Raw genomic sequence first — 11,442 nt, forward strand, 5'->3', positions numbered from 1 at the left:
ATGAAGTTTTTATTGGAAAAAAGTGCTAAAACAGTTGTTAATGCATTTATTTATTTATTTATTTTAAATGGTCATTTTTTTAAAAATTCATTTTTAGTTACAAAAAAAGAGCACCTATATTAACTCTTTTTCTCTGAATTTGACCTATCTGTTTATTTCAAAGTTTCCTGAGCTGTGATTTTTCGTTTTATTTGCTGAACAATGTCATCATGAAGACTCCTTTTTGCAATTCCAAATTATACTGCCGGAAAGATGTTTGAAAAATTTTGAACTTAATTCATGCTTAAACAAGAAAAGCCACAAATTTTTTGAATAGAGATAAAACGAATTCTCAAAAATAGGTTGCCTGGTGCCTCTTAAAGTTGCTTTTAAGTTGATAGGAAAGAAAATCGATGTCTTGAACAATTGTATCTTTAGTAGAGAAGTGCTGTATGTAGAGATGGGTGCTTATAAAATGTTAGTTTTACTTTTTTTTTTTTTTTGTAAAACAACATAAGTTAGCGCTGTAAATTTATGTTGTTTTCCTCAACAATCTATAAGTTGGAATGCCTTACTTGTTGCACTAACTGATTCCAGAAAGTTTTCATGATTAGAACTGTGTAATATTTTTCTCACTTGTTAGAATATTTCAACAGGACTTGTTTTTTTTTTTTTTTTTTTTTTTCTGATGATAAAATTATATCAGTAATGTTGTTTGTTTTTGCACTTTTTAATGGGATATCTTTTAAATTCATTTTAAATTTAGGCAACAACAAGACTTACAACATGAGAGAGAACTCCGAAAAAGTCAAGCGGAAGACATTCGGCATTTGCATCAAAAAGTTAGTAATTTTGTTAAAATTAAAATATAACAAACCTTTAAGCATTAAACTATATATTTCTTTTATTCTTCATTTTATTATCTTTAAGAATGCTTGTAAAATCTTGGGAGCATTGAAAAATTTCTAGACAATGTACACAGACAATTATTTTTTAGAGCTGATAGGAAAATGCAGTTTAACAAGGCATTTTAAAGATTCTTGTTTCAAAAAACTGGTCTCTGTGGTAATTTTATTAGTTGCTTGTGTTACTTGGCACTTAGGATTTGTGGATATTATCTATGATTGATGATTGTATTCCAATAAAGTACTGAAAAATTAGTGGTAATGTTATGTTTTCTCTGAATTGTACTGAAATAATTCTTAATAATTTAAGCTTGAGATAGTAATAAAGGTCTGTAACCAAAAAAAAACTCATTATATTTTTCAAATGTTTCTAATAGATTTTCACTCAATTATAACATATAAGTTATTTAAAATTTCATTATTTTCAGTTTTTTTTTTTTTTTTTTTTTGCAAAATGCATGTGTTAAGTTCAATTAAGTGCAAACTCACTGCGTTAAGGTAAATAATGCTTCAGATAATCATCTTCCACATTGCAAAATTAATATTTGTTGTGATTGTAAAACTTGTATAATTTTTGCCTTTAAATATTGCTCTTAAAAAATACTCAATTTTTTTGAATATATTTTTGTATTTTTAAAAGATATTTTAGTGCATAGCCTCTTTTAGTAAATAAGTAAAATCCGTTAAATTTTGCATGATCTTAATGCTCTTATTAGTTTTTGCTTATAAAATTTGCTTTAAAAACTGCTAGGATTTTCTTGATACTTATGCATCTCTGCAAGATTTCTGGATGTGTAGAGAATATTTTGCCTCTGAAATTAATTGGACTTAAAGCTTTTGTTTGCTAAGTATAGGCATGTAGTGTTTTTGTCCTACTGTTGCACTGTCTGCTATGTTTTAGTGTAGCATTTTTATTTCTTCCAATTAAATTGTGTATTATTGCTCTGAGAGAGAGAATGAATGATCTTCCTTATTTACTTTTTTGTTATATCTTGTACTAAAAGCCTCTAAAGTAAGGCGTCATACTCATGACATTGAATTATTTTGCATTTGTATGATTTTTTTAGTTTTATTAAATTTTCTTAATTATGAATAAGAGTTTTCCTTTTTTTTTCCAGACTTGGCTTTTAATGATTACTTTTGAAAAATTCTCTTAATAGAATAAAAATTAGAAGTTCACAAAGATACCAATCTAGAAAAAGGTTTTTAGTAGCAAGCAAAGTAGGTTTTTTTTTTGAACTTCAAAGAGATGCCAATGCTTCGCTCTTGGTGGTTATCAGGTAGATTGGCTAGTGCCTTTTAGCTGAATATATAAATTTGTTATTTATTTTAAAACAAATTTTTAACATAACTCTTGTCATGAGTTTGTTTCATTAGTGATCAAAAATCAGATTTTGTATTGTCACTTTAGAAAAAGCAACCAGTAAAAATTCTTAATTTTGGATAGAAAATTAGGTATTTTCCATAGATTATGATAAGTTGAAAATCTTGGCTTCTTTCTGTTGCGACCAGACTCGATCCAGTTAGTTCACATCTCTGAGGATTTATTGTCTTTTATTATCCTTACTATATTAAAAGGTTTAATTTTTTTAATTTAAAGCATTGAAAAAAAATAAATTTTATATAAAATTTAAAGCTTTTTCTTTTTTTTTTTTGTTGATATATTAGTAATTTATATATTTCTTATCTTTTAGGCCCGGGATCTACAGAAAAGTGTTTCAGTTGCATTATCTAAGGCTAAACCCAGTGTTTTTCAGAATGCATCAGAGCATGATATGGCAGGTAAAGAACTTTCAAGAGAAAATTCATTATCAGATTCCAAATTTGAAAAGCTTTTGCCTGGGCAAAGCTCCGAGTCCCTTAATTTAGCATTGAGGTATTCAACACAATCATATCAAGAAAATTCTGGTCTTTATTCGCCTTCTTCTCAGACTTCCTCTGTTACATCCTCTGTACCTGATACTACATATAGTAGACCTAAATCCCAAAGAGATTTGCAGCCTTCTACATCCGATGTCTCAGATGCTGATTCTGGTATGCAGAGCATGGTAAGTCCTAATGTTGCAACTGCAGATAGTGATAGAAATGCTTCATCCGATGTTGATCATCCTTTGTTGAATGGCTATACCAGTGATGTTAGTGGCTATCCCTGCTTTAAAAGAGATTTAGGCAGCTGTGTAAACCAAAGAAATACTAATAGATTTAGTGTTGTTCAGTCGGAAAGAGATATCAACTGTGAAGATTCGGCTGTTTGTGCCAAATTAAATTTATGCCAGTCGAAAAATGCACCATCTCGTGGTTACTCTGCTCTGACATCCTTCGCAAATGTTCCTGAAGAAGCTTGGAGCACGACTCCTACTTATGAACAGAGTATGAATTTGATTCCTGTTGGCAAGATGCATCAAAAATTGAACTTTATGGAATATCCAAACAGCTCAGTTGAAAGTTCTCCAATGACTTCATATCCACCCTCATCTGAAGATTGTATTAATTCTCTCACAAGAATGAATAATGATGGCCATTCTTATCATAATATCCACCCTAACACCTTACCTAATCACATATCTCATGCTAAGCAATCTATTGCAAATAAGAAGAAGATTGATCTACTTTGTGAGAAGGATAGCTGTTCCTGCTCCCATCATGGTTGTTCAGTCCTTGGTGCCCATCATCATGCCAAAGATAAAGTTCACATGCATCACTCGAGATGTCCCAAGTCTTGCTCTTGCAAACATGCCGTTAAGATGAGCAAGTCAAATGAATGTAATGATTCTAATTGTAGCTTAAAGACGTGTGCTGTTTTACCAAAAGGGCTTAACCAACTTGCTCAAGGAAAAGTGACTACACCGCTAGAAGATATAGATTCCCCTCAATCACCTTGCACAGTTGAAATGAGTGGGCATATTTCTCATTCTTGTTCATTCCAATCAGATGGATTTACAGCAGCTGAAGAATTATCTGCAACTGCAACTGTGAAATTATTTTCCACAAGAGCTGTGAGCATGACTTGCACTAATGGGACATTAAGCCCTCAAACCAGCTCACAAAGACCACTGTCATTAAGTGACTCTTCTCCACAAACAAATCTCAGATCACCGCTGGTATTAGCTGCAAGTGTATGGGAGAAAAAAGTGCAAGATATAGAATCCACATTTCATCAGCTACAGACGCAGGTATATAACAAGCAGCTTAACATTATGCAAAATAGTGATTTTTTTAATTTTATTATTTTCCACCTTTTTATTTTGCAATGAGAGCAAGTGCTTATTATGAAAATATCTTTCACCAATTGCCACTGCTCCCAGTCTTGCCTATTTAAATTTGCTGCTATTACTTGTTGACTGGCATATTCGTTAACTTATCAGCATGTTTGTATTTTCTTTTAAAGTTTTGCTCTAGTGTTTAAATAATGTTTGTTAATTAGTATTTAATTAAAATTTTAGTATAGTTGAAGAAATCTTACAAGGTCAAACCCTAATTTTCATGGAAGAACTTGGAATTTGTATGGCGCATTTTCGATCAGGGAAATATGTTACAAAACAAAAACTGAAATTGTTTGATTTCTTCAAATGTACCATATAAATAATCTTTTATACAGTATGAGTAGTGCTTTAGTTTTTGCTATTGGCTTTCGGTTCCTGAACAGGGAGTTTTTTTTTTCCAAGTTGACTTTAAAATACACACTAAGATACTGTGTTATTATTTGCTTCAAAGCCGAGTTCCTTGGTTATAAAACGTCTCTATGTTTAAAAAGCATTCATATCTTTTAACTAACCTTAGCATGTGCTAGAGCTGTGACACTGATCACCAAATATCAATGTTTCAAAACAGAACATAGAACATTGGTAGTAACCTTTTGGGGGGCATTAAGTAAGATTGGATGCGCTTGTGTTTTAAATAAAGATTTGTAAACTGTGTTGTTTAAATAATACAAATAATGAATGTTCACTATTTTCAAATTGAATAATACAGTGAAATCCCGTTACAACAAACTTCAAGGGACCACAAATTTCGTTCGCTGTAACAGGAATTTCGTTTTAACGGAATTCAAGCAATGTAACAGCAATTACATTGAGACTCAAAATTTATTTTGTTGAAACAGAAATTTCGTTGTATTGGTATCTGTTATAACAGGATTTCACTGTACAAAGGAGTATTAGCAACAGCCAGTGCTCCTGTATATGTTTCGTCTAGGAGCAGTTATACCTTTGGCTAATTTTTCCTGACATGAGTTGACCATTATAGCTCTTGCATATACAGTAGAGAACCAATTATCCGGGAAGTTCGGGACCATAGCTATCCCGGATATCTGAATTTCCCGGTATTCTGGATTGCTAAAAAGAGCTTTTGGCCGATTGTTTATAATACTTAAATTACTATAATAAATAGTAACACGTATTAAAATAAGAAGAAAACAGTTCAGATATGCTTATCAATATCGAAACATTAAAAACTACTCCTGAGAGAATAATTTAAACACCAAAAACCTTAAGTTATTTAATAAGACCTGAGACCCTCACACTCATTTTGAAAAGGAAAGAAAAACACCAATTTTCGATGTTTTTAAATAAAAGAGAATGAAGGGAAGGGCACGAAACAAGTTTTTGAACGTAAATGAGCGATTCTTCTACTATAATGTATGAGAGAATTTGTTTTCATAAACGCGTATTTTTTTTTTTTTTGCCCTTTTTTTGTAAAGGTTTGGCGTTAGCGATTATTGATAACTATTGCTTTTACATTAAGTTAATACCAATTGAAATTTAATTTATGAGTTCCTGCAGCCTTATTACAGTCTTGTGTTTAACGATTTATAGTTTCCACCATCAACTATCCGGAAAATTCGAGAATCGCGGCGTTTCACGCTGTTTTGCGACGTCACTTCTGCTCTAAACGGTTTTAATTAAAGGCCATTCAATAAAATATTGCATTATAATGTGACAATATTCATTTCTTTAGTTTTTCAGTTGGAATAAAACACAAAAATTTCAGACTTACGTGTGTACTTTTTAGTTTAAGAAAACATTCCGGAAATTTTCCCCCTGCGTTAATGACAACCCTTTGAAGCTCATTTTTGTAAACATTTTCCCGAGTTATAGATGAGTAATATGGTATTTGTTAAGAAACCGCTCATTTTCTTTTAGGTATTTCAAAAAAATGCTTAGTTTTTCAAAAATTGCCAAAAATGCGTATTTTTAAAAAATGGCGGGAAAATCGGCAAAAGGTTGCCGGTTTTCTGGTTTCCCGGTTTTTTGGTTCCCGGATAAAAGGTTCTGCACTGTATTTAAATTAACGTATTTGGATTGCTGATGTGACTAAGAACCAAGGGTATAGGGTTGGAAAGAAACTAGGTTTACCATATCTTTTTGAATTCAACCCAAGATATATTCGGGATCAACCTCCACTAAGGACAAAAAAAAAAAAAAAAAATAAATAAATAAATAAATAAAATTTAAAAAAATCAGGGGGGGGGGGGGGGAACATATTTATAGAACAAAAAAAGTCCAGTAATAACTTGTACAGGATTTAATTCACATGGATTTCACCTCGCCACATGTACATATTATTAAATTAAAACAGCCATCAAAACATTCATAAACTAATACAAATTAATAGGAATGATTTTGTTATGGGATTGGCAAATTTTTGGAGCATGACAGTTTTTGACACAAAAACCTTCTGATCAAAAATTTTCAATACTGTCTAAAACTAGTTTTAAATGTATAATTCAAGTTAATAAGAAAAATTTCCTTATCATTACTTTTATTAAATTCTAATTTTGCTGAAAAGAAGGTATTACAGTAAGTGATCTGTTAGTTAAATTTAAAATTGATATACAGTGAAACACCGTTTATACTTTTTTTTTTCATTTATACGCTTTTTTCATACAGTCCCTTCAAAAATGTATAAACAGTGCTTCACTGTAGCAATGTAATAAACTCATATCATCTTTATTCTGCAATGTGAATGTGTGCTTGCAATTAACACACATTGGAAGTAAAATGCAAATACATTCTATATTAGCGTTTTGTCCTTTACTGTAAGATTAACATCATATGCATGGCTTATGGAGCAAATGAAACTGCGTAGGTGTTAGAAATATAAAATATTTCCAATTACTGTATGAGACTCTAAATCCAAAACATGCGGGACCTCCACCTTTTCAGATTCTAGATGCAGGGACGGATTTGGAAGTGTGGAGGCCCCCGAGGCAATGAAGAAGTAGACGCCGCTAATTAGGGTTCGAAAATATCCGATACTTTGATATATATCTGAATATTTTGATATATATGTATATATCCGATATTTTCGAGCCGTGAAAGTTAGGATATTTTGTAAAAATTTTATTTTGGGGGCCCCTTTGTTGTAGAGGCCCCATGGCAGTAGCCCCACCTGCCCTCCCCTAAATCCAGTCCTGTCTAGATGCTGACTTTAAAAATTCCAATAGTCATCATTTTGTGTGATATTTGGCATGTTTTTCCTGGTTTTACTGATGTTTGGGCCAATTTTCTTCTTTGTTCCTGATAAATTTCAATGAATATCTGTTTTGGTACGCTAAAGAAAGAAAATTCTTTAGATAATTTACAGCGAAAATATGATTTTTTAATGTTGCTTTTTTTTATCATACATTATACGATGTGCCAATTCATTTAACAAATAAATCATGTTTATGCTAAAAATAACTTTGTATTTTTGCTCAATGTGCTTTCTATTGGGTACTAATTAAAAAACAGAAAGGAATTATCATTAACCAGTAGTGAATTCTAAAAGATTGCTGCATACTTACTACAAAACTCTAGTTAATACATGACACTTGGCATCAAAGAACCATGAAAATAAACTGAGTACTGTGTTTTCAACAAGTAATAATTTGATGTGAATAATTTTCGGCATTTATTTTTTAATTTTTAGATTTTATTTTATTACTAAAAAATCGCCTGTCAAGGTATGACGGGTGAAAATTGCTTCTACATTTGAACAAAGCCATTGCCTGTTTGGTAATATTTTCATAGTTGAAATTGTAACCCTAACTCCAGTGGATGAACCCTATACTCCAGTAGATGAACCCTATACTCCAGTAGATAGCGTTCATTGCTAACCGTTTTTTTTTTTTTTTCGTTTCTTTATTCTTATGAAACGACACAGTCTTACCAGTAAAACAGTTAAGTCACCGGATCGAGTTCAGCCTTGTCACAATAAAGCCTTTCCCTGTATGTTAAACATTATCAACACACATACAAAATTTTCATGCCATGGGACGAGTTTGATTGTTGAAACACGCGGGTTACCCAATCATCGGTTATTATTTATGTGAGGATTTTTTTTTTTTTTAGTTTAAGGAAAATGTTCCAAGTTAACACTTATTTTTCATTTATTTATTTTTTAAATTTTTGATTTTTTCCCCTTTTTTTTAAAAAAAAATTGAGGCAAATGTTATGGGTTTCAGGTGTTCTGGATTTTGAGAATTTAAAATTAGGTTCCCGTACTGTATTAAGTGATTTTTGCTTGGCTGTCAACATTACACTTTTGGAGATAAGGCAATAAATAAATAATGATGATAATTAAATTTTGTAATATTTTGATTTCTGTGAATTAATGAAGAAACAATATATGGAAATTCTTCAAAAACAATGCAGTTTTTGTTTCAAAAGTTTTTTTAGTGGAAGAATCATTAATGTGGATGATATTAATCAACAGATAAATAGTTAACTATTCTATTATGAATTACTTTTCTTTTATAGATTCGTGACTTGGAAGGAGCTTTCGGACACATAGGTCAGTTTGGGCAATTTTTTTACCCTGGAATTCTACAAGAAGATGTTAAAGAACCCAGACCTGGTGAGCATTGTTTGAAATGTGCTTTCTACTTGTAAATTGCTTTTATAAAAACAAAATTGGTTTAAAACTTGATTGACGGTTTTAAATTTTTTATTTCTTAACCATAATTGATAAAAGTCTTTTTGTTTTGGATGTTAAGAATTACTGAGTATATTCTTATGATAATTTTTAAGGAATGTTATCATTATTTCAATGAGGATTTATAGGAACTTACGATTATTATTATGGATTTTTAAGTTCTGTTAGCTTAATTTAGTAACACATGTCCTTATTCTATTGGAGGATTCTAGGTACTTGAAACTCCTCAAAAACTGTTGACCTCTTTCTAAAGATGGTTTTTAGAAACTAGTCTTTAATCAGATCAAAAGTTTTTGAGACTTTTGCTCTTATTCTAATGGGGGGTTAGGGGCTATTTTAAAACATCCATTAATGGATGTTTTAAAAAAATTCTTTATCTAATGTAGGTTTTTATTGAATTTCTCTTTGTTTATTTAGGAGAGAATGTTGGATGTGTATTGAGTGACCTTAATTTTCCCCACCATATTTAGATTTAATATTTGGCATAAAACATGCAACACCAGGCTATGCATGAAGTTTACTATTAGAATGTAACAGGGTTGGCAAGGTTTTGGACACTACGGTAAAATCCATGGTAAAAACCCTGGTTTTTACCGTCCTGTCCAAAACCCTTGTGTCCAAAACTGTCCGAAAGTGTCCAAAACTATATTTTTAGAAAAATTGTATTTTTGAGAAAACATCAAAAAGAGAATTAAAATGTATCAAAGTAATGTTTTATACTGAACATTTTTTCAATGAGAACATTCAACTTATTTATGCAGCTGATTTTCATCTAGTTACATAGAAGTTGAATTATTGATTAAAGTTTCAATTTGTATGCATGAATATATTTGGTTCTTTTCTTTTGAGTTCTTTTTTTCTTCTATTAGTAACCAAATTTCCCTATGTTTATGCATGTGTACAAATGAAAAGCAGAGTTGACAAAGTTTTTACCATCTTATTCAACACCCTAGTGTCCAAAAGTGTCCAAAACTACTTTTTGTGAAACTATATTTTGTGAGAAAATATCAAAAACAGAACAAAGTGTGACAAAATTTTTTTTTGACTATTTAATATATTTATTCAATGTGAACATTCAAGGATAATTATATATGTAACTTATTTATACAGCTGATTTTAATCTAGTTACATAGAAATTAAATTTTTCACTAAAAATTTCAATTTGTATGCAGGAGATATTTTTTTTCCATAAACAAAATTTTTCGACATTAATGCATGTGTGCAAAAGAAAATGTTTAAAACATAGTGCAATAATTGACATAAATGCAATAAATTACAATTTTTTATAGTTAAAGAAAGTATTATATTAAAAATATGAACTAAATAAAGAAAAGCACAAGTTTTATAACATAAGTGTTTAATAATCAATTTCTTGTTCTTTAATCTATGATTTAAAAAATAATTTTTGTTAAAACATCGTATAAAACTTATTTGCAAAAACCATTAAAAAAAATTAAGCTTTTTTTTTTTTTTTTTGCACCTAAATATGGCACATTTTATAACATTTCTTTGAGTTATAAATGGAACTGAAATTAGTTGTCTTGGTAGTGTTGTGAATTTCCTTTCATAACTCCACCAACTGTTACATGAGGAAGTTTTTAAGTAAATATTTTTTAAATGAACATTTTGGAGAAAAATATCATCAAATACTCATTAATTAAACCTCATTAATATTTATGCCCTACGAATATATCAGTAAATATGAATTGATTATATTACACCGCTTTAGCTTTAGCAGAGTTTTGGACAGTTTAAGACAGTTTCAGACAATTTTGGACAGTTTTAGACAGTTTTGGACGGTAAAAACCACCTGTCCTGTCCTAAACCAGTTTTGGACAGTCCAAAACCCAACCCTGGAATGTAATAGATTTAGGTCCCCACATCAGTGAACATCATATTATGACATAGCTTTTGTACTTTTTATTGTTTTTTTTTTTTGGTTAAAACTTTTTAAAATATCGTTCCAATTTTAATCTTTGTTTGCAGTGTTAGGCCCTAATAGAAGCACTGAAACTTTTATGTTATGAACTGCAAGCGCAAATTTATGTTAATATATACATTGCTGATGTTGCATAAAGAAGCTTAAAATAATTTTATCAGTTTTCAAATTTGTGCAGTGATTTTCTGGAGAAATATCTTAAAAACATATTTTTCTTACAGCAATTCATTGTGCAGAACCTGCATCTGGAACATTAGCTCTTGACATGCCAAAGATCAATTTTAAGCGACCAGAAAATGGCAACAATGATTTACTCTTTCAAACTCGCTTTGCAGGCAATGTTCCTTTTCTGTCCCATGCTTCTGGTACGCAGCATTCAAATGCTATTTCTAATGATTTCTGTATTGAAGAACTTGATCAAGATTTATCTCTAAGTGAAGAAACTAAAGACATTCAGAAATCTCCTGTGAATGAGAACCATGAGGCTAACAAAAATGGCAGCTAGATTATGAGTCTCATGTTTTCATCAAAGCCCTTTTAGATATAATGCTGTGATTCTTTTAGTATTAGATGGGATTTTCATTTATTTATTTATCATCTGTGCATGACTGATTACGAGGTATATTCAGAAGCAGGTTGTCTGTACAAGTGTATGATAAGATTGTGTGGGGGTGAATAGCTAAGGCAAAGGATACAATTTACTTG

General features: G+C 30.7%; 1 protein-coding gene across 1 annotated transcript in view; it reads left to right on the forward strand.

Moving 5' to 3' along the window:
- LOC129228024 (centrosomal protein of 97 kDa-like) overlaps nucleotides 1–11,242 on the forward strand; it is a 51,746-nt gene extending 40,504 nt beyond the window's left edge. The window contains exons 13-16 of the mRNA XM_054862651.1: nucleotides 746–821; nucleotides 2,579–4,057; nucleotides 8,624–8,720; nucleotides 10,959–11,242. Of these exons, the coding sequence (XP_054718626.1) occupies nucleotides 746–821; nucleotides 2,579–4,057; nucleotides 8,624–8,720; nucleotides 10,959–11,242 (1,936 nt within the window). The remainder of the gene's footprint in view (nucleotides 1–745; nucleotides 822–2,578; nucleotides 4,058–8,623; nucleotides 8,721–10,958) is intronic.
- The last annotated feature ends 200 nt before the right edge of the window (nucleotides 11,243–11,442 follow it).

The sequence above is a fragment of the Uloborus diversus genome, chromosome 8 (assembly GCF_026930045.1).
Source record: "Uloborus diversus isolate 005 chromosome 8, Udiv.v.3.1, whole genome shotgun sequence".
NCBI classification, from domain to species: domain Eukaryota; kingdom Metazoa; phylum Arthropoda; class Arachnida; order Araneae; family Uloboridae; genus Uloborus; species Uloborus diversus.